The sequence below is a fragment of the Athene cunicularia genome (assembly GCF_003259725.1).
Source record: "Athene cunicularia isolate RWA chromosome 1 unlocalized genomic scaffold, athCun1 chr1_part2, whole genome shotgun sequence".
NCBI lineage: Eukaryota > Metazoa > Chordata > Aves > Strigiformes > Strigidae > Athene > Athene cunicularia.
Genome location: NW_020799092.1, coordinates 1,776,815 through 1,799,598, shown reverse-complemented (window position 1 = coordinate 1,799,598; position 22,784 = coordinate 1,776,815). Strand labels below are relative to the sequence as shown.

Here is a 22,784-nt window from a genome sequence, read left to right as displayed (position 1 = left end):
CTGCTTACAGCAATGATGAAAACAAGAGTTACACTTAAAAGTTCAAAGGCCTTGGGACTGTAATCTTCTAGTAAGTCTGTGACAGACCATGCCTGTGACCTCCCAGCCACCTCTGGACATCAGTCCACCCTCTGCCTTACCATGGGGTATGCACAGAGCCTGGCTTGGCCCCGAGCAGTGGCAAATGAGGCTGGGGCAGCAGGGAGGGCAAGGACAAAGCCTGACACATCCACAATTAAGGGTAGCTGTGTGTTGTTCTCTTTTCTTAACACAGTCTGTAATTACTCAGCAGGAAGCTAAGAGCAAGCAGAAAGGAAATACTTCATTTTCCTCAGCATGAGTAAGTTAACCTAGAGCATAAAAAGAGGCTGCAAAAAGGAAGATTGTACTGGCTTGAGCTTGGGGAGGGTCACACTGGTGTCTGCTTAACCAGGATAGGCTGGAGGCAGGCTTGTGCTGAGGAGCACCCAAGTAGCTCCTTACAGAAGGACACCTTGTTCGCTAATGGCCCTGGACCAGCCATCTCCAGGGAGAGGCGCTGCATGGGCCTTCACTCCAGCCACCACCAGCTCCCAGCCCAAGACTTACCTGTGAAAGGGCCAGAAAAACCTTTGTGAACCTCTGAGACCAGCCGAGGAGGCAGGAAAAAGCCCATTCCAAGCCCTAGAGAGTCTCACTGTATTTATAGGTGAAGTGCAAGTCCTAGCGAGAGCCCAGAGCTTATACAGGCAGTGGAAGTGCTGTGCTAAAACCGCATCCTCTAGCAGTGTCTCTGGCAGAGCTGGCCTCAACAACTGACTTGCTAGAGCAGCTTTTCACACACACAGGCATTTTGCACAGCATAGCTCACACCACTCTGCTGCGTTGTCAGGGCTGTGCAAAGGCTCAGCAGCACCTGTCCTGGGGCATGGCATGCCCTCCCCTGACATCACTACAGATGCAGCTTCTTCTCTTAGCCAGCAAAGGGGCACGGTGCCAGGCAAACCCACTTGGCCTGGCTTTTGGCATTAAAGCAGCAAGCACTGGTGTTCCAGAGGGACAAAAAGCAACAGGACATACTTTAACTTGGAACAAACTTTTTTAAAATTTATTTTATAGATCACCAGCATGAGTGATCTTTGAATGCTGGTCACAAAAGAGAGATCACACCACCTCCTTTGCATGAACTGAAGTAAACCCTCTTCCAGCCTCAGCAGTCTCTTTCATTTGGAGCACAAGGAATGGAGAAAACCGCCTGCAGCTCCCTGCTCCCCTTAGAAGCAGAGGGCAGTGAAATCAGATACAGTTTGATACTGTGACAGGGCCAGAAGACAAACCAACCGGGCCCTTGGGCCCTGCTTAGCCACACTTCACACCCCTTCACAATGTGGGTGCTATTAGTGTTGTAGCCGCCTATAGTTCCTCCCTCACCAGGAGAGTGCTGGTATTTAGGCACATAGCTTGGAAAGGACTGTCTGACCTCCCCTTTCCACCCACACTCATGCCACTGCAGTCTCTAAGGCAAAGCACCCCGTCTTGAACCACATTCCTCACCTCTCCTGCGCTGCTTAATGCTTTTGCAGTGCTGGTGCTGGCACTGGGAGACATGCTGTCCCCCCTCCTCAAGCCTGCTGTTGCTCAACTGGCTTGAAAGCCTACTTTGAATTGCAAGGGGAACTGGAATGAACTCCACACAGGTGCCACAGAGTGAGAAACAACAACTTGCTAAGGAGGGACACAAACTCTTCAGTTTCCCTCTAATTAAAATAAAAGCCCTTCACTGGAGGAGGAAGCCCTCAAAGAAACTGAGGCTGACAACACCTGCTGGGGAGAGCAATGATTTGCTGAGGATACCACCTTCTCTCTCAAAATGCTACCATGATCCCACAGCTCACCACAAGCCAGCAAAGGATAACACCTGTCCTCACAGAGCCAAGCAAAGAGGCAGGGTTAGAAGAAAAAGAGATCAAAATAAGTAGGGAATTGATCACTTGCACAACCCAGGGTTAAAAAACATAACAATAAAGTTAATTCATAGACTGTCCTTTGCAGGGCCTTCCTGGAGAGGCCACAATTTGTCATTTAAAAAAAATACAAACTTAAAAAAAAATTAAAGTCATAAAAATTACCACATACTTTCAAAACTGAAAGCACTTTTTAAGATCTGGTACCAACTCATCATTGCCCTCCTCAGCCAAGAGGAAAGAAGACAAATCGTATCTCTGCCATGGCAAAGTTTGGCCAATGAGTTCCAGATGATTTGGAGAACTCTTGTGGGTAAATAGAATCAAAAGGTCTTGTCTGCCTGGTGTCTCTGTTCCAAAGGTATATTACTACCTGTGATCTCTGTCCGTCAAGGTGAGAAGGCTTTCTCTGGCTCAAGGGATGGACTGAGTGTTCCTGCACTATATTCTTAATACTGTCAATTGAGTTGCTGCAGCCTTGAGAGGCAGGTTAGATTTGCTCCAGTGTGCACTGAACAAACAATAGGAAAAGAAGCATGATAGGAAGGGGAACTGGATAGGCAAATGACTGCCCATTTCATTCTGTCTCTAATTAAAAACTTAAGTGCTATCAATGTATTTGAGAAGGCTATTTAGTACAGGATTCCTTAACATCAAAACTGCTTTCCTATTTGTTTCCCTCTTAGATCTCCAACTAATAAACTTTCTTACCATCTCCTTCAAACTTCAGCCACTACAACATTAAATTAAACCCAATAGTTTAAGAAAAATGGAGAACATACAGAAACATATTTGGCACAGAGCCACAGTGGTGAGGAAACAATGCCCTATGGAGTCATCCTAAGCAATGTGTTTTAACCTTTGCAAGTCTGAAATTTCAGACATCAGATAACTCCTGGATCTGAGACAGCACATAGGAGGAGAGCAGCAAGTCCTGCAGACAGAATGGGGTGAGGGAGGAGGGAGGCAGCTAACTGGCTCCTCGCAGTTCTATCCAGACTCATCTTCATGCACACAGAATATAATAAAAACTAGTAAGAATAAAAACTAAGCCCATGATGTACAAAAATGTGTTGATAGGGGGAGGAGGAAGGTGTCAGTTACTCAGTTCCGTGTGTTTTATCACCTTCATTAGCTTATAAATTATGCTCCTCTCCATTGCTTCCTTCGGGGAGGAGGGACAATTCTGCAGCCAATCAGCTGGGATGGGTTTTGGTTTAAGCTGCGCTGGATCTTTTGGATAAGAAATGAAGGAAAGGGGAGGAATTCCTCAGAGAGAGGAGGAGTAAGAAATTCAGCAGCCACTGGCAGGAGTCACACAGGCTCCCTGAGATTTCACTTTATGGCGCTGACCCCCACGTCGCCGGCCTCCTCCTCCGACTTTTGACTGAAAAACAAGAAGTTACACTTTAGTGCGCAGTAACCTCTGAACCAGAGTATCAACACAGCAGGATTTCAAATGGATCACACACATGTTCAGACAGCAGGAGGGCAGTTGTGACTGATCAGCTTCCTACCACTGCAGGAAGGAGATAAAGCACATCATGAAGGAAGGACGAGAGACAGATACATCATGATGTTCAGCCCTTCAAGCTAGGGCAGGACCTGATTTCCCAATTTTCTGAATGCTTCGCTCCCATGAGAGTCAGCAGATGGCATGGGGTTCGACATCCAGGAAATCAAGGTCTCAGGCTCCCTTGGTTTTGTGCAGAACAGAAGGAGAGCCCCCCGTCCCCCTACCAGGGCTCTCTTGCTAACCTGACTCTGTTCCCATTCTCAGGCCAGCAAGACCACCCTTATTTTTTAAAGCAGCCAAATACCTTATTGCCCTCACGGATGTGGGGCTCTTCATCCAGCGCAGGCTGAGGGGAAGCAGCAAGGAGAGAGAGGCAGAGGTAAGCAAGAACAAAAGCAACACAAACTCCCAGGGGGAGAAACGAAACAAAGAGCAAGCTGGGAGCACTACTTACAATCACAGTGACGCTACAAGAAGACAAGGAGGAGATGGGAGATCAGTAAGAAGCCGCGGGCATATGCAAAGGGAGAGAACCCCTGTCAGAGGGACGGCCCTCTTCCAGCAGCCAACCTGGCTCAAGAGGGTAAGATTTGACCAATGGTAACCAAGACAGCTAAAATTAAAGAGGGGGTCTCTTGACAGAGTCAGTTCCTGAACCTTTTCACTTACTAGGTTAAGTACAGTAAAAGGAGAAACCTTACTTCTATCACTAATGAAGCTGATAAATAGCTCCCAGAGCCTGCAGTTCAAATTGAGTTTCCATTCCTTTCAGACCAGGAAGGCTAGGTATCATTCTTGGACAAGCTGAGTTGAGAAGTCTTAACCAACAAAACAACCTGGACAAATTTCTCTAGAAAGAGATAAGCCTTTCCTTCTCCTTGGACATCTCCATCCTCCCTCCTTGACAGGGCAGACGATACTGATACTACTACTTAGGCTGTAATTTCTCTGGCATAAGTATGTTCTGCCTCTCAGACAGTACAGACCTATTCTGTGACCGGTTGTTAGAGGCTTCATTAGTTCAGCTCCTGGGTATATGGAGATGTTCTCTCACTGTGAACACAGACAATTAGTGAAACAGGTTGTCAAGGGAGGTTGTCCTCCTTGGAGGTTTTCAAGACATGACTGGACAAAACCCTGAGTACCTGGTCTGACCTCACAGCTAATCCTACTTAGAGCAGGAGGTCAGACTAGACACTTCCCCAGGTCCAACCTGAATTGTCCCAGGACCCTAAGCTGTAGGCTGCTGACACATCAGTCATGAGAAGTCATCCAGTGATCAGAGAATTCTGATTTCTGCTGTGAGACTACCTATATTTCCATTTGTTTCTGTTACACATTGAATCCCAAGGTAAGTTCAAGAGTATGAGGGGATAATTACAGTGTCCTTCCTCCAACAGACTAAACCAGGATGCAAACAGCTAGGACAGGCATTATCTTTTCCTCACTTACCAATGGTTGCAGAGCAGTAGGTGTCAGTGGCGCTATGGCTGTTGAGGAGGCCTCGTCCCCAGCTAGTGGGCCTCCAGCTGCTGTCCCAGCTGGGGGAACACCATCCTCTCGTTTTGTAACAGCTCCCTTCTTGGTTGACTGCATCTTGATCTGCTGTGGCTTGGAGTTCATTGGTGAGTTATTGGTGGTCTGAAGTAACTGCAAATTACAAAGGGAGAGGCCAAAATCAGCATTAAAAATAGTTAGGCCAATATGGCAAGGTTCAATGCTGCTTTTTAATAAAAAGCTTTGAGAGAACTGATACCAATAGTCATTGGGAGGAGAATGCAGCAACAGCTGTTCAAAGAAATCTAGCCCTCAGGAACGCTTACAGGGTAGAAAGGGCCACTTGGCTGAGGTGACACTTTGCCCTCCTTGACATGACTCAAAGGGACCAGTTACAAGCTGTCAGAAAAAGACCAAGCTATAAGAACCCGAGGCATGTGACTCACCCTGCTGTGACTCACCTCCCACCTTCACATTCCCTCATTCACACTACCTAAGACCCACTACATGATAAAGTACATTGGTCATCTACAACCCATGTTTGTGATCAAAGAATGGCCTCTTCCCTCAATTTTCCAGAGCTAACCAGATTCTCCTGCTGGCTTCTCAGTGCCAAAAGTAGCTAATGGGCAAAAGGAAGTCAGACTCTTCAGCCTTTACCTTAGTGATGGTACCCACAGCTTTGGTGCGGCCTTCACGGAAGACCAGACGCTGGTCTATATGCAAATATTCTGGGGTTTTGATGAAGCGAAAGTGCACGGTGGCTTTGTCCCCTGTCCGCAGGCAGTCTTTGTCCATGCTGAGAATCGTGGCTGTCTGACGGATGCTGCCACAATGCACTGTGAACGTAATGCAAAGGCTTTCAACAGCCAGTGCTATTAGTGACATAAGCTTCAGCCAGACATCTAAGGTAGCTCTTGCTACTATACAGCTAACAGCACTGAGTTTGGAATGTAAAAATCTACTGTGTACCAAAGGCTATATAGGTCACACGGCTGCCTTTGTTCAGTCCTCAAAAAGAAAACATAAATAAGCTAGAACAGTTGCCTTCAGAGACTTTCCTGAAGCATCCTCAACAGAATCCTACATGCCAAGCAGCCAGGCTAGAAGGCAGAACCTAAAATGAGTCTCTCAGTCAGCATTTGAAGCTGAAGAATCTGTGCAGCATGGAGATCTAGCTCAGGCAGGCTCCAAGTACATTTGGAGTCACACATCTCCTTTTTACTTACAGCCTTCACCACTCTCCACTGTCAGCTCCCTCCCCTCTCTCTAATGTATTGATAAAGGTCAAACCAGGAACGACGGCTTATATTTAAGCTGACAGAGCCATTGGGAGAAAAATTATCTCAGGCTAGAGCTGATATGTTACCACTTGGAAACAAAGATAAGACAACACAGAGACATACCCATGGCCTGATATCGTGGGCTGATGGTGGTGGGGTGATGGAGCACCAGAATCTCTGCTTCAAACTCCCACGATGCTTGTGGATTCAGGCGGGGTGACACCATTACCATGCCTTTCCGGATGGAAGAACGCTTGATCTGAAAAGCAGAGACACAAAAAACATTAGCATGAGTATCCAGGGAAGAAATTTGCTTCTCTGGCTGACTGCATCCAGAAGGATCCTAAGGGATTTCACAGATATTAACTTGTGCTCACCAAAAGGCAAAGCCAGAGCTGTTTAGCAGTATGTACGATGTTATGTAAAGGCTGCAAAAATTAAGTTCAGCTGAATTTTCTAAGGAAACTTTAGCTATAGTGCTGGGAATGCTGGACACTGACACAGAAGTTTTAACTCATTGATCCTTTAAAAGCAAAACATACATTCTGGTTGCACATTACCCAAGCTGATGATCTCTCCAAAAGCATAACACCTGTTAACACAAAATTTTAAGACTGAACACATGAAAATTGGTATAGCTATATCCTCTTAAAATCAGTGTAGCTTCTATTGACAGAAACCTTTCACCAGAGGAGTCACATCAAATTTTGCTTATTTTTAAACCCCAAATCAGGCAGCTGGTCCTACAAGTTGAGAAGAACAGTGTAAATACCCTGCCTAGGCCACCAGTGCAGTTGCAGTACAAGACGAGACTTTTCTCTGCTTTGTTACACATCTCTAACACTATTCCTCATTCCAGCTGAACTAACTCTAAGAGCACTCTAAAATTAGGAGAGCAGTTCCTGTTCTGGGAGTCTAGAGCAGATCACCTCACCTTTTTCAAAGCAAAGGAGGCAGTCTGGCCTCCCCGCACTTCTTTGACGGGCATTCTCTTGCGGTGGATGGACTTGACAGCAATAGGTAGGAAGTTGCCAAGGGGATCTGGCCCCAGCAGCAGGGTGTCATTTAGCTTGATCAGGCCTCTCAGTGTTGTCCCAGACACAACTGTTCCTACACCCTATGCCAAAAAAGAAAGAACAGTAATTGGGGTTACTTGACAACGCTAGCAGAAGAGCTCTAGAACTCATCTCTCTAGGGAACATGCCTTCTTCAACCTGAAAGAGGAAGCAGAAAATTCTTCCAAATACCAGGCCCCTTACCGGGACAGAGTAAGTATCATCTATCTGGAATTCTGCTGGCTCTTCTTCCCTGTAACTGGTCCGTGGAGACAAGAGATTAAGAAACATCTTCAGCAAATCTAGGTTCTCCCCAGTGACATTTGAAATCTGGAAAATTGGGCACATCCTATAAAGGAAAATTGATGAAAATGGAGTTAGTTCACCTCTGTGCCTGGAATTCCACATGTAGGGAGACATCCAAAATCTTGGGACTGAATTCAATACACAGTGCTAGGAAGGGAGAGCCTTCTGTCAAGCAGTCAGATGCACAACACCCCATGTTTGAAAACCTGCAACATTGCCTCTGCCTTCTAATGGCATTCAGGAATAGGTGTAAGGTTCTAGGATTGAAGGAAGCTGAATACCCTGCCATCTTCTGCAGACTGCCCAGAAGCAGCCTCTCATTTCTGTCTGAGAGGGGAACACAAGCAGGTCAATCTCAGAATCAACACATTCTTATGGAATCAACACACCACATGGCAGATGCAACCTTCACACATCTAGACAATGGGACGCTCTTTCTGAATCTTCTCACCCAGTCTCCAAGTAGGATTGAAAGAGAAACAACTCTCCTCTACTCCCGTTACCTCTCTGAGCTGAAGTTGGAGGCTGTTACAATGACATCATCCTTGCTCTGTACCAGCACGGGAATCTTCCTGCACCCTGGGGACTTCAGCAGTCGCTGTAACAGCTTCAGGGTTTCTTAAAGGGTGAAATGAATATTGTTAGGGCAGCATCTCCCGTCTTTACAAATAGCTTTTGTGGGGTCTCTCCCCAAAGGGAGACTGATGCTCTTGCCACAAATAGACAGGAGAAGTTGGCTAAAGGTGCGTGAGTGAGACTGAGTTTGCTGCAGCCCAGGTGGGACTTAGGAGCCATTCCATCTTCCACTTCATGCCAGCTAGCCTGCTGCCAAGCAACACCGTACATGAACATACATACATGTTTGCATCTGCAAATGCAATGCTGTGAACTAGACATTTTACAGCTGTCTATTAAGTAGCTTTTAGCAGTTACAAGGTATTTCCTCTTCCTATAAAGGATTTTTCATTTAAATATTTGAGAATATGTGAATGAGAAATCAGTTTGGACCAAACCAACCTCAACACACCTTCCCTGGTGATCAACCTGCCCTAGAAGGTTAGAGAAGCATGAAAGAGGTAAAGATCACCATCACAGACTAGGACAGTGTAGGTGGACCAGATCCAGAAATAGGTATCTAGGGACAAATCTCATGGCTCCTAACCTTGACCTTTTGTCTCTTTTTAATTTATTTTCTAAGACTCATAACTATCAGCCAGCAGGGACATTACCTGATGCACTAGCATCAGCGTCCTGCTAAGTACCTTACAATAAATGAAAAAAAAAAAAAAAAAAGCTAAGGGCTTAAAAGATCAAATCATTTATATTCTACAATTGTCATCCAATTAGATGATTTTGTGAACAAATGATTGCCTATGGGAAAGTAATGTTTTGGATACAGAAACACAAACATCTAACCATGCCATCTGCTCTTTACAGATACACTTGAGCCAAATATTGTGTCTATTTAATTTAAACAGAACATGACACATGAGTGGCTTCTCCCAAGAGCAGCTCTTCTCTCCTCACCCCAAGCCAAATGTTCTCCTTCCTTCCCAATTACTATCTTATGGTTGGGCCTTACATTTATTTGCCAAACATCTATTATAGAGACATTTAGACTATCTTCTGATCATGTGTCTGTTTACATGAAACATATTTAGGATTTTTACAATAATGATAACCACAGACAGTATCAGGAGCATTCACATTCCTGATTATCAAAAAAAGCATTCCTTGAATTAAACATAGCATGTTCCTGAAGGTGTAAGAAATGAAATAAAAGAATTTTAAAGGTGAGAGTTAGTCACAGCCTGAAAAATGTCAAGCATAAGTTAAAGGGACACTGCTGGGGTTAGAGGTGCTGCTTAAACTGCTGCTGAGAGAAAAGGTCACTAGCCCCTACTGCTCACTGCCATTCCTGCTTGTGTCTGGTCTAGTCCTGCTACCATAGCCCACATAAGCAGCTGATTTGAACAATGATTTATTAAGTGTTGGTCAGTTGTTCAGACACAGGAAGGAGCTGCTGTAGTTATGCCCACATATCTGAGAAGTGCCCAGGTGAGCAGGGTGTAAAAAGCAGCTGCGCTTTCACTTAACAGCTGCTGGAGAACAAGTTTAATCACAGCTGAAGATCACATCCAAACTGTGGGCAAGGAGAAAAGCAGCTTTCAAGAGAACTTCCAGACTTTCAGACTCTCCCCCCAGAGAGAAAGAAAAGGCATAACACCCACTCTATGCTTCTCCCCTTAGAGCTCAATTAAGCAAAACCCTTGGGTTACCCAGCTGAGTCCCCAAACTCAGGTAATTTTGTAATAGTGACATCGACTGAACTGCCTGCAAAATGGGCAGGGGGAAAAGGATAAATTTCTGGAAGGTGTTTAAGATGCAGTCAAAACTAGATAAAGCAGCTTTCCTCCAGCTATAATTCCTCAACCCAAGCAGAGGACAACGGCACATAGAGAAGTAAGAAATAGCCCTGGATAGCGCTTGTAGGACTCACCTTGCAGGATGTTGGCAGGGCACATGTCAATCTTGGTCACCACAACAAAGACAGGAACATTAAGTGCAAGCGCCAGGCCCAAGTGCTCCTTGGTCATTCCAACTATCCCAGCATTACTGCCAACCTACACCAGGGATACAAGATACAGTGATGCAAACGTTCTTCCTGCAGTGAGCTGGGTTACTTGTGTCAGACATGTAGTAGGCCATGTTTAGGTTTGAAGATGCATCATTGGAACTGTATGAGCAGACCCAGCTCATTTCAAATGCTGTTGGACACTGGCTAAGGGCTCATTGCTCCTCAATATTAGCAAGGTGTTCTGGGTTTTGGAATCTTTCCATTTTCAGGAACCATACATCCTGGGCCTGTCTGAGACTGACAGTCCTGAGGCACTTGCCTTAGAGCCCTGGCTAAATATCAACAATGGCTACTGCTCTCTACCTCTGGGAGATGCTGCCTCCCTCCACAACCCCACAGGGACTTTGCAATAGGAAAGAAGTTTAGGCTGTTAAAGCTCTGAACAGCCCTGCTCCTGCTGGTAGTGTACATCTTTCTTGATACCTACCATAAGCATGCAGAAGTCAGGTAAATGGCCAGTCATGCCAAAGACGGTGGTCTTCAGGTACTTTTCATGACCAGCCAGGTCAATGAAAGTAATGACCTTCGTGGATTTCTCACAGATCTTTGTCCATTCCAAGCTGCCACCATGGCTGTCAGGCTTGTTCACCACGTTGCCCTCACTGTCGAAGCCCAAAATGTCATTGCCCACGCTGCTGGTGCGACCTGACTCAATCTCATGCTTATGGCGGAAGAGCTTTTGCCGAGCAAAGCCTCGGCCATTGTCTAGTTCGCCATGTGTCAACACACCTAGCAATGTGCTCTTTCCTGCATCCACATTGCCAACCACCGCTACCCTGGAGGGGAAAGGAAAAAGGAACCTGGTGAAATCTGATACCCGAAGAAACAAACAAGCAATCAAAAAAAAAAAAACCCAACAAAACAAACACCACTGTTTTTTCTCCCTAACCTCCAAATAGTTTCAAAAATGTTTAGACCTTCATAAGCACAGCACAGATTCTTTCACAGTTATTAGTTAACAGAGGAGATCCCAGACTGGGGACTGGGATGTGCAAGACAGTGAAAACATGTCACTGATGTGCAGAACACAGTCAGCTAAGCCCAGCATTGTCTGATGCCATACAGAACATCTCTCCTCCAACCCCTAGCCTCTGCAATCCAACATATACACTGTGGCAATTCAAAAGAAAGGCTAAATACCAACTTAGTTTAGAATACCTCTGCCTTTCTAATATTCTTCATGTTGCAATAGCCCCAGGTGCTAGGGAAAGCACAGAAACTTAAACTGGCGTTCCCAGAAAAGAAAAAGCTCAAACAAAAATGAAACGTTTTAGGGGAAAGCCCTCTCCTAACACTAATCTCATTCCTTGTTTCTGATGAAGGTGGCTATTACAGCTGTTGGCAGATGTTGGAAGTCTGTTCCATCCAGGTCTGGGCAGACTCTCATGTTACACAAGCTATTATATGTGCATTAAAAGGTGACTTGGATGATCAGAGTCTTGGAATAGAACTGAACCCCTAGTCAAAAGTATTGTATTCCAGCCATGTGCATACATGCACACACACAGAGACACGTGCACATGTGACTCCCTACTGGGATTCTAGTCCACAAAAGATCCCTGTCACCCAGACAGCAACAGCCCTCAGCTAAACACAGGCAAACCTCCACAAACAGTTTGTTCACAAAAGGGACAGCAACAACAAAAAGGCAATTTCATTAACAAGGAGGAGTCAAGCTCAATTCCCTTTATTGGGTAGTTACAACACCCAGACTCGAATCAGCGTTGCTGGTTCAGCATCACAGACTGCTCACAGGGTAAAAATGCAGCTGAGCTGCTGACTAACCCTGTCCCCACCCAGCTTCTCACCTGACCTCCAGGAAGTCGTTGTCACCCACTCGTTTACGAACGAGGTAGTCGCGCACCTTGCCCCCTGCCTCCTGGTGCTCCCGCAGGAGGATCACATCTGCCTCAATCTGCTCTGCCATACTCTTCAACGTGGCATAGGATGCTTCCATGTCTGCCTCATTCAGACCATATTCAGTCCCATCTAGTATGATGTGAGGAGACAAAGGACAGTCAGTGAGCACCACCTTGCAATGGCCAGCGCCAATGTCATTCTGCCTGGGACTTCCACACCACCCAGGATTTATATGTGGACTGGAGATGTCAGCCATGTAAACAGAACAAGCACCCTTTGCCCAAAATAAAAAAGGACAGTCTTCCCTCTAAGTCTTAAAAGATACTAGAAAAACACCATCTTTCATCTAGAGGAGTTTTCTTCACAGTTTCTACAAGCAAATACTTAGGGATTGGTAAAACACATTTCTAAGTCCCTTACTTCACATGTGCGCAATTTCCTTCAGTCAGACAAAGTATCTCCTCTTGCAGTAACAAGTGATGATGAAAAGGCTGAGGTGCTTAATGCCTTCTTTGCCTCAGTCTTTAATGAGAAGACTAGTTGTACTGAGGGAATCCAGCCTTCTCAGCCAGAAGGCAGGGACTGGGAGAACGACACACACCCCCCGCATTCCAGGAGGAGATAGTCCGTGATCTGCTGCATCACGCAGACACACACACGTCTATGGGACTGGATGGGATACACCCGAGGGTGCTGAAGGAGCTGGCTGGGGTGCTCGCCAAGCCGCTTTCCATCATTTACCAGCAGTCCTGGCTGACCGGGGACGTCCCGACAGATTGGAAATTGGCCAGTGTGACACCCACATATAAGAAGGGTCAGAAGGATGATCCGGGAAATTACACGCCTGTCAGCTTGACTTCGGTGCCAGGGAAGATGATGGAGCAGCTCATCCTGAGTGCCATCAAACAACACATGAGGGACAACCAGATGATCAGGCCCAGTCAGCAGGGGTTTATGAAAGGCAGGTCCTGCTTGACAAACCTGATCTCCTTCTATGACAGAACAACCTGCTTATTGGATGAGGGAAAGGCTGTGAATGTTGTCTACCTTGACTTTAGTAAGGCCTTTGACACCATTTCCCACATCATTCTCCTGGCAAAAATGGCTGCTCGTGACTTGGATGGGCACACACTTTGCTGGATAAAAACTTGGCTGGATGGCCGGGCCCAAAGAGTTGTGGTGAATGGAGTTAAATCCGGTCGGTAGTCGGTCACGAGTGGTGTCCCCAAGGGCTTGGTTTTGGGGCCACTCCTGTTTAACATCGTTGTTGATGATCCAGACAAGGGGATCGAGTGCACCCTCAGTCAGTTTGCAGACGACACCCAGTTGGGTGGGAGTGTTGATCTGCTCAAGGGTAGGGAGGCTCTGCAGAGAGACCTGGACAGGCTGGAGCCATGGGCTGAGGCCAACTGCAGGAGTTTCAATAAAGCCAAATGCTAGGGACTGCACTTGGGCCACAACAACCCCCAGCAGCGCTACAGGCTTGGGGAGGAGTGGCTAGAGAGCTGCCAGTCAGAGAGAGACCTGGGGGTGTTGATTGACAGCCGGCTGAACAGGAGCCAGCAGTGTGCCCAGGTGGCCAAGAAGGCCAATGGCATCCTGGCTTGTGTCAGCAATAGCGTGGCCAGCAGGGACAGGGAAGGGATCTGACCCCTGTACTCGGCACTGGTGAGGCTGCACCTCGATTCCTGTGTTCAGTTTTGGGCCCCTCACTACAAAAAGGACATTGAATTACTCCAGCATGTCAGAGAAGGGCAACGGAGCTGGTGCAGGGTCTGGAGCAGAGGTCACAGGAGGAGCGGCTGAGGGAACTGGGGGTGTTTAGTCTGGAGAAGAGGAAGCTGAGGAGAGACCTCATCGCCCTCTACAGCTACCTGAAAGGAGGTTGCAGAGAGCTGGGGATGAGTTTTTTTTAACCAAGAGACAGGAGAAGAGGGAATGGCCTCAAGTTGCACCAGGGAAGGTTTAGACTGGATATCAGGAAGCAGTTCTTTCCAGAAGGGGTTGTTGGGCATTGGAATGGGCTGCCCAGGGAGGTGGTGGAATCCCCATCCCTGGAGGCATCAGGCTGACATAGTGCTGAGGGATCTGGTGTAGCTGGGAACGGTCAGTGTGAGGCTAATGGTTGGACTGGATGGTCTTCAAGGTCTTTTCTAACCTAGATGATTCTGTGATTGCTATAAAGGGAGAAGCACTAACAAAAGAAAAGCTCTGACTGAAATAGCACCACAATTAACCAGTGAATATGGGCCAATTTAAACAATCAGCTTATTTTATTTATAAAACCACATCCCAAATGCACATTTTCTGCAAGTCTGGTCTGCGTAGAAATTTTTTTAGCCCCCACATACTCCAGTTAAAACAATGTTTTTGGCATGTCTCACTGCCTTCGTCCTGGCACTTGAAAGAAATGCTGAAAGCATATGAGGCCAGAAAAAAACAAGGAGGCACTGCTGCCTCTGAACAGCCCACCCAGGCAAAGAGCTGACAGTCAGAGCAAGCCAGGGGCCACCACAGCTCTCAGTTTCTCTCCTAACCCAGGTGCTGAGAAGCTGCACAGATTTCAGGCCAGAGTCTCCTCTGTGGGTAAAAAAAAACCCCAACAAACAAAGGTGGAGAGCCACAAAGTACCTGGATGACCAAAGCTATTGCTGTGAGCACATTCATATGCATGGCTGACTCATCAGCTGGTAAGCAGTAACTGCAGTCTGCACGAACTAATCAGCATTTTAACTACTGCACAGCTCTACAACAAGTAGAGCTGCTGGGTGATTTCCAGACTAGCTCATAACCTGGCTGCTGAGGTGGTGGGGAAAACAAAAAGCACCAGTGCTGGGGTCTTGGGTCATAGAAGGGAAATGTGATGTGGAGGACAGGAGAGGGTAAGAGACAAGGAGAAAGGGAAGGGTCACTACTGATGAAGCAGTGAGCTTCCTGGCAGTCTTCACTCACTTCTCAGTCATTGGAGTTGGATATCCAGGATGATCAAAATCATAGACACTGACTGAACGAGAAGGGCACTTCACAGGGATATCACGATTTTTTCCTGTTGGCTATTGTTTCCAATTTAGAGAAAAGATCCCCACCTCCCTTGACTATGCAGCAACCCAAAATGAAGTCAGAAGTTTTCGCTCATATTTTAAGAAACAAATGCCTACTTCTAAGCACATCATTGCAACAACCAGCAGTTAACATCCTCACAGGGTATCCTAGATGAAAAAGCAGTTACTAGCCTGACTAGCTAGAGATCTCTGCTGCAGATATGGTTATCCCAAACACCAACTAATGTGGGAAGTTCACTTGGAGGCAAGAGCATTATCCCCAGGATATTGGCTGCATGGCCATCTAATCCTGACCTCTCTTCTATGTCAGCTGCTTCACAAGACACCAAGAAAACCCAAAAAGTTCAGAGGTAGCTCTCCCCCTCATTATTTCATCCAACCCTGGCACTGATGACCTGAGTTATGTATTCTTCCTCAAACATAGTCACTAGTAGAATGTCTGATCATAACAACTTGATATCCAGCAGATATCCAATATATTTGAAACATGCCATTAGCCTTATGATAGCCATAGACAATTTTTTTGCATTCAGAAAATAAAATTCAATTTCAAAGCAAGGCCACGTTCAATATTATTTTACCAGCATCAGGTGCAAATATTCAAAGTGTGAAAAAGAACAAAAAGGTAACCCATGCTGACTGCTAAAATCTAAAATTACTGCAGCCACACCCAAGTTAATATGACAATAAAGGCCTCATGCTGAGAAAAGGAAAATCTTTCTCTCCATAGTACAGAAACACATTAACAGAGAAAGTCAGCAGCATATATTTTGGCTATCTGATATATCTTAAATACATTCCTGTGGGGTGAAAATATTGTTATTTACAATGGAGAAGTGAACAAAACCAGACAGAACAAGACCTCCACCAGACATTGAGGATGTCTGTACTAAAACTGCTACTATAATTTCAAATCCTTCCTCTTTTCCTGGTGTGCCCAGAAAATTTATGCCTTATTTCCAAAATAATAGTTTTATAATACTTGTCTCATTTTATACAAAAAATGTGCTTAGCTCCATTACATAAGACAGTTGCTGGCAGGGATAAATGAATCTGTCCCACATGTTCTGCTGTACTTTATGGTTTCCAAGTTATTCTGGAGAAGTACTAGCTTCAGCAGCAGTCCAGTTAGATAAACTAGCTTTTTCTTATAATTTTAATGTTTTTGTGGTTTTTCTGAGGAAGCTATACTCACCTGATCCTTGCCCAATGACATAGATAGTCTCCCCACATCCCTCATCAATTCTCTCTGACATCTGCTGGAGCAAACTGTCATACTGCTCTGAAGTTGGACTCACCATCACCAGCTGGAAAAAAAGATTAAATATCCATTTGCAGATGTCAAACAAACAATTTCAAAGCCAGTTTCAGTTACAAGGACAATCAATCCATGTGTTTTATTGAAAGAGAAGGGCTCTTTTTCAAGGACCACTTTCTGGTGGTTTGGTTTTGGATTATTTTTTTTTATTAAAACATCTTCGCTGACAGCTATTTTCTTGTGACACTACACAAGGTTATTTGTCTGAGCTCAGAGTTAATTTACGTTGGAAGATATACTTCAAAGCGAGTAAGAATACCTAGCATCTCATTTTGAAGTAACCAATGTTTAAAACCACATTTAAGTGACATCCCACTTCTACTTCTGTGTAATACATGTTTCTGTGCAAGGAAAACAAAAAGGGGAGGAGACATTTTCTCCGAAGAAACTCCTTAGCTGGGTACTCCACAGTCTCTGCTGCACAGTGCTGCTGCTCCCTCAAAGCATAACAGGACAGCCAGAGGAAGCCAGCCAGACCTCACTGCAGAGCATACCTAGGCACCAAAATCTAGAGCATCTCATAAGCCTTTCACACACTTGATCTCCCCTTTTGTTTTCTGAGGGGGCAGAGGGGAAGGAGAGAACATGAATAAGCATTATTTTCAAACTCTTAACAAAACTTTAGGTACTTTATGCTACAGTGCTGAGAGGCAGACATACAAGGCAGTTTGTACAAGCATATATATGGACATTTCACCAGCGGAGAGCTGCAGTTTTGCAAGCCAGCAGCTGTGTTACCAACAAGGTTTGACTGCAGTTATTCCAACAACCACAACTTCCTTTGCCCTTCCCTGCAGAGGCACCAAGAGAAGGAAAAAGTAGACAGAAACAAAGAGGCACAGGAGGACAAGACAGTGCTTCAGGAAGGATTTTTCTTAGAACAGAATGGTGTAGAACTTACTGGCAAAAATCTGTTTCGCTCATACAGTACAGGTGAGGACACTCGCATGGAGTGGCCACAGTGGTGCCATGGCAGTGGCAGACCAAGGAGACCTTCATCACCCACTGAGGGCCAATTAGCTACCTGCTTGCTGGCTCCCTCCACGGTTACAAATCTGTTGGCGGTCAAGCATCCTGGTACAGTGGCTCAATAGCTGTTGTAACTGATATACCCGATTCTGTTAAAAAGGCACTTTTAGTAAGAGTTGTAAAGGGTATCACCTACTGATAGGCCTATGAGTAGCATGCCTGTACCACACTATAACACTCAGTGAAATCCATACTTCCACTAGCTGTCCACACACGCATTCCAAAATTATGCCCAGAAAGATGTACTTCCCTTCACTACACACTAAGGCCAGTCTGAAACCTGTGCTAGATTTACCTGAAATATATGGTTTACAACAGTTACACCTTCAAGCCTGCCCAACATTCTCTAACACAGCGTGACTGCTAGCACAGCTAACACTATGTGCACTCAAGAAAGAACTACCTTTACCACCTACTACTACTACATAGTTGATAAAGCCCTTTATTAGAAATGTAAAGCGTAAGGGAATCCAAAACCACACAAATACCACCTAAGCAAAACTACAGCAATGCATGCATCTAGAAAACTGAAGCACAGGCAGCAAGTACTGGTTAGAAGGTTTAAGGCAGCCAAAGCAACACTTTCCTTGAATGCTAAGGGTCACACAGAACATGTATGCCTCTTCAAGAGCCTGGCAAGAGAGACAATCACCTTCATGTGCCTCTTTTAGACACATGCCCTACCTAAGCCTTTTAACTACTTGGCACGGTATGCAAAGAGTAGCAAAGCACTCCCATTGGAAGGCCTCACAGTCTCTCTGTTTCATGCTCCAAAGGACTGACTTTTGCCTTTATTAGTTGTTCTTTCAGTTTTGTTTTCTTCTTAAAGGAGACCACAGGATATAAATGTATTGAGAGAGAAATTAGCAGCTGTTCAGAGGCTTGATCAGGACAGGAATGGAAGACTGTGTGTTGACGTGTAGGCCTTGCTTTGCCCAACAAGCACTTTCAGGAATTCCTGGAAGCACAGCAGACAGGCTCACTGTTTAGGCTAGGGTGCCAGCACAGGTCAGGGACTCAGGAAAATCTATTAAATAGCCTGTCATACACATAAAGATCAATAAAATAACAGAGGCCATCAGTGTACAGGCATGCTAACTTCAGTTTCTTCAAGTCTCATCACCAGCTTCATTCTTCTATGAGTTCAAATGCTTCAGCAGTGTGAGTGGGCAGGGTGTTGTCTAAAGTACCAGGGGATGTTTCACCTGAGCAGCTTGCTGTAGCCTTTCTTCATGGTGCCAGGCAGGATGGCTGGGAGCTCAAACAGCATGGTACCCACACACACACATCAGCTCAAAACACTGTTACCCCACCCTGTGCTTCCACTGCCATGCAAAGGTGCTCCTGAAGGGTGTTCCAGTGGTAGACTGCCTCCAAAGCCTACCCCGGGGCTGATGAAGCTTACAGCTGATATAGTGGGACATCAAGAGAAGGGTGTATAGAAAAAATACAACTTTCATGGATCACACCTTCCAGTGCCGTTCAGTATTACTAACGGCTATTTCTGCCGCTTGCAGCCCCCAGCCAGTTCCGCAGTTTCCTAGGTCGCTGGAAGACTTTACTTGCTGTTTTGAAGATCTCTTTAGCTAGCTTCCTAGACAGAAGGAGCCTGTCCTTTGCCATCTCCTTGGTCGGACAGAGGCCCTCCATCTTGGCCTCTCTGCTTTTTTTGCTTTTCACCTTTGAGCAATCCCCTCCTATTCCTGTTTTCCATAGGTTTTCACAGAATAAAAAATTTTCCATTTTGTTCCTTCCACTTTGCCAGGCATTGAGCAGTTAACAGTAGGCCATGTGGGTCTAGCAACTTCAGATTTCCTATAGAGCAAAAAAGCAACAACCAGTTATTGTTTTATTCTCATGACCGCAGAAGGAAATATATCTCACAATTTTGAGATGCCATTTTTAAAGTTCCTTCCCAATCTCTGGGGAGAGGTGGCTTCTCCTCCCTTTGCTCTGATCAGTTTTGGGATTAACATACACTAGATCTGAGAAACAGCTACAGCTGTGTGAGCTTACTCCAAGAGGACAAGTTGGACTATGCCATTCTGTACTGTCCAACAGCAAGCAAGAGCCCATATTAATTAACAGCAATTTCAAGACACTTGTGAGACTGAGCTCAAGTTATATCAGCACTACTACAGGCAGTCCTTACAAAAGCAGCATCCCATATCCATGAGGCAGACTATAAAGATTAAGGCCAAACCAAATACTATGTGGTACATAGTGCTGCTCTTTACTGGAATAACACAGCCTGATATTGGGAAGTCAGGGGAAAAGCACCTTCCGTAATGTCATATTTTGCTTTCTGTTTCACGTGGACATACATAATTCAAGTTCTATTAATGATCTGTTGTCAACATAGACCTAATGTAAGTATCAGCTGCACTAATAGCCTGGTGCGATATGGTTTTGACCTGAAAGATGATTACTACTGCATTGTGTTAGTGCTGAAGGGAAAACAAACACCCATTAAGATGGCCATGATAATGAATTTGTGCTGATGAATGGAATGGTTTGCTTGCCCAGCTGACAAGGTGCACTGGATAACTGAATCCCAAAGTGTTCCTCTCTAAAAAGAGCACACATTACAATGAACACACTGGGGGAGGACCGGCAGAAAAGTATGTAACACAGCGAGGGTGTGGGTCAGACCAGGACAGAAGCAGCAACCAGCAAACAAACTGACTGCAGTGGGCATCATCATTTTAAGCAGGAATTGGAGGGCAGCAGTTCAACCGGGAAGACAGAAAAGATGGGGGGTTCGGGGGGCAGGTTAGTTACTGCATTCTCACCATATGGGATCCCTGTTTTGAGCACATAGCAGGAGACTAACTTGGAGAGATGGGGCAGAGCTCCATCTTAGCTATCATCCAAAATGGGGATGAATAAAAAGGTCTAGGGAAAAGACAGCAGGTGTACACTGCTGTACAGAAAATTAAGTTGTAATAAAGGTGAAAAAAATGCTTACCTATCACCTTCATAGTGCCTGCAGATTTCTACGAATGGAAGACAGGCTGAAAACACAAATGGAGGTTGTGGGAGAAAAGCATTCCTCCCTCTTCATCAGAGTTTTGGTCAGGTTCTTGGCTGTCAAGAAGCAGTGACACAGCCTTCGTCATCCTCCTGGGCCCTCTTCCACATTAGCCACATCCAAGACAAAGCACAGATCAATACTGGCATCCTGTATCAAAATCTTGTCCAGCTCATTAAGGCACGAAAGGTGGCTCGACAGATACCACATGTTTGATTTCTGTCCTTTACTATCTTATAGGACATCTTCATAACATTGGTTTTAATACAGTACCATGTTGTAAAATATCTGGTCATCCCCTCAAAAACAAATGTTTCCACATCCACACACCACAGTTCCTCTCTCTCCACTTCTCCACAGAGGGCAAGAAAATCCAGAACTTGGGAACAATTCCAGTTGGAAGCATGAAGAGGAGGGATAGCAGAAAAACAGGAGGAAGCACCAGCTGTGCTGACTTCTGGATCACACAGTTACAAGCGGACCAAATCAAGTTTTCAGGAGACTTTTAGAGTGCAAGATAGCATGACAATACAGCAAACGGTATACAGTTTATCAGCTAACTGGGAAGAAATAGAAGATGGTGTGGAAAGGCTGCTAATGCAGCCTGTGGTGGTGGACTCTGACATGCACGTATTACTACAATGTACTTTCCTGCAAGATGCAAGTGAGAATGGAATCTCACAGAAATAAGACCACCACACAATTTTGTCACTTGCATCCTAGCAAGGAACTGTGTAAGGTGAACAAACCTTTTTGTGTTGACATAACCTGGTTTGCAAGAGCAAGGCACCCTTTGGAGCTGAGCCCTTGTGCTCAGAAGTTACAAGCTCTGACCTGCTTTTAAGATTGTGAAAAAGCCCCAGTAACTAGTACGACTGGCAGCAAAGATTAACTACAGAGAACCAGCACAGAGGAAAAACGTTAGTGAGACGTTAAATCAGCTGTCAACTTCAAACCCTGCTCTTGCTGAGAGTATGCAACACCCGCTGCAGGCGCTTCCCCGGGGAACCGAGGAGGGGAAGGAGCAGGGCAGACAAGCCTGCCAGCACCCTCCTTTCCCGGACAGGGCACAGCTCGCTCTCAGCTCTTCATAGGTCAACTTTACTGCGCTCCTCCCGGCCGCCTCCCCAAGGCACAGCGGGCTCTGTCGCCCAGCCCTCCACGCCCGGCCGGGTGATGCCGGGACGAGGGGGAGTCCCCGGGATGCAACTCCAGCCCGCAAGGAAGCCCCGCGGTGACACCCTCACCCCGGCGGAGGCAGGCGGGCCCCCCGGCCCCTCGCTCTCCTGACGTGAGGGGAGAGGACCGGCGAGCGGAAGGGCTGGCCCTGGCTCTCGGGCTGCCCCACGGAGCAGGCCCATGGGCAAGGCGACCGCCAGCGGAGAGGGCAGCGCCGGGTTTGGTGAGGTGATGATGGTCGCCGCCACCAGCCCCCTCGCCGGGCCTACCTTACTGGTGAGGTCGATCTCGGGCTCGCCGTTGAGCGCCTCACCATCCTCGGCGTCGAAGGCGGCGCGGAGAGGACATGCGACCGCTGCTACGCGAGGTCCCCCGCCTGGGGAGCCGGGCTCCGGGGCAAACATACAGGCCGGCACCGGGGAGCTCCCCATTGGGGATCGGCTCCGCTCCGCCGCCGCCGCCATCTTCCCTGCCCCAGCCCTCCTTCCCCACCCACCTCCCCTCCCCTCCCCGCGCCCGCCCCTCCGCCCCAGGAGGCGGGGCGGCCCCGCCCCCAGGCTACCGGGGCGGTGCCAGCCAATCACCGGCGGAGAAAAGGAGGCGATTAGCCTGTAGTCATGGTAACAGCGGGCAGGGTCGTTGTTATTCATGAGGGAGGGCCACACCCCCGCAAAGCGCGCGAAGCCAATGGGAGAACTACTGCCAGCTCGACTTGTTTTCTATATATACACACACAGCAGAGCCCGCTCGACGTGTCCTGTGCCGCCTACCCAATAGGAGAGCTGGCCCTTGTGACAAACAATGCTAAAGGCCAATCGGATAAGACAACCCGAGCAACTGGGTGGGACTAAGCCGCCGCCACAGATGGGCAGGGCCCGCCCTGGTGGGAGGGCTACTCTTGGGCTAGCCAATGAAAAAGAAGGCATTTTTCACGGACAGTTGTGTAAGCCAGTAGGATGGGGAGCGAGCGTTCCGGGTGTCGCTTCAAACCGCGGGTCCGGCTGTCCCGGCCGGGCGCTCCCCTGAAGCGACGGGTGGTGGGGACCCGGCATGCCGGCAGCTCTCAC

At 46.7% G+C, this 22,784-nt stretch overlaps 1 protein-coding gene across 3 annotated transcripts; it reads right to left on the bottom strand.

Moving 5' to 3' along the window:
- Positions 1-1,059: 1,059 nt before the first annotated feature.
- GTPBP1 (GTP binding protein 1) lies at positions 1,060-22,199 on the bottom strand. 3 transcript variants are annotated; one of them, XM_026841193.1, is made up of 13 exons: positions 21,987-22,199; positions 16,356-16,467; positions 12,047-12,227; positions 10,666-11,014; positions 10,101-10,224; positions 8,104-8,218; positions 7,499-7,643; positions 7,174-7,356; positions 6,363-6,498; positions 5,617-5,795; positions 4,912-5,109; positions 3,764-3,805; positions 1,060-3,330 (listed from the first exon to the last, which is right to left on the bottom strand). In XM_026841193.1, the coding sequence occupies exons 1-13, from the start codon at positions 22,179-22,181 to the stop codon at positions 3,238-3,240; spliced, it is 2,052 nt and encodes a 683-aa protein (XP_026696994.1). In that variant the 5' UTR covers positions 22,182-22,199; the 3' UTR covers positions 1,060-3,237. The 3 variants fall into 3 exon arrangements, with proteins under 3 accessions (XP_026696994.1, XP_026696996.1, XP_026696995.1); XM_026841195.1 differs by lacking the exon at positions 21,987-22,199 and adding an exon at positions 20,476-21,940; XM_026841194.1 differs by lacking the exon at positions 3,764-3,805.
- Positions 22,200-22,784: the final 585 nt, after the last annotated feature.

Bases quoted from the DNA above. Each gene is read 5' to 3' on its own strand.
- GTPBP1 (XM_026841193.1), bottom strand. From the start codon at position 22,181: ATGGCGGCGGCGGCGGAGCGGAGCCGATCCCCAATGGGGAGCTCCCCG. The intron at 3,806-4,911 runs GTAAGTGAGGAA...GCTTCCCCTCAG, and splicing joins CTACTGCTCTGCAACCATTG to CCTGCGCTGGATGAAGAGCC. The intron at 3,331-3,763 runs GTATTTGGCTGC...CTTGTTTTTCAG, and splicing joins ACATCCGTGAGGGCAATAAG to TCAAAAGTCGGAGGAGGAGG.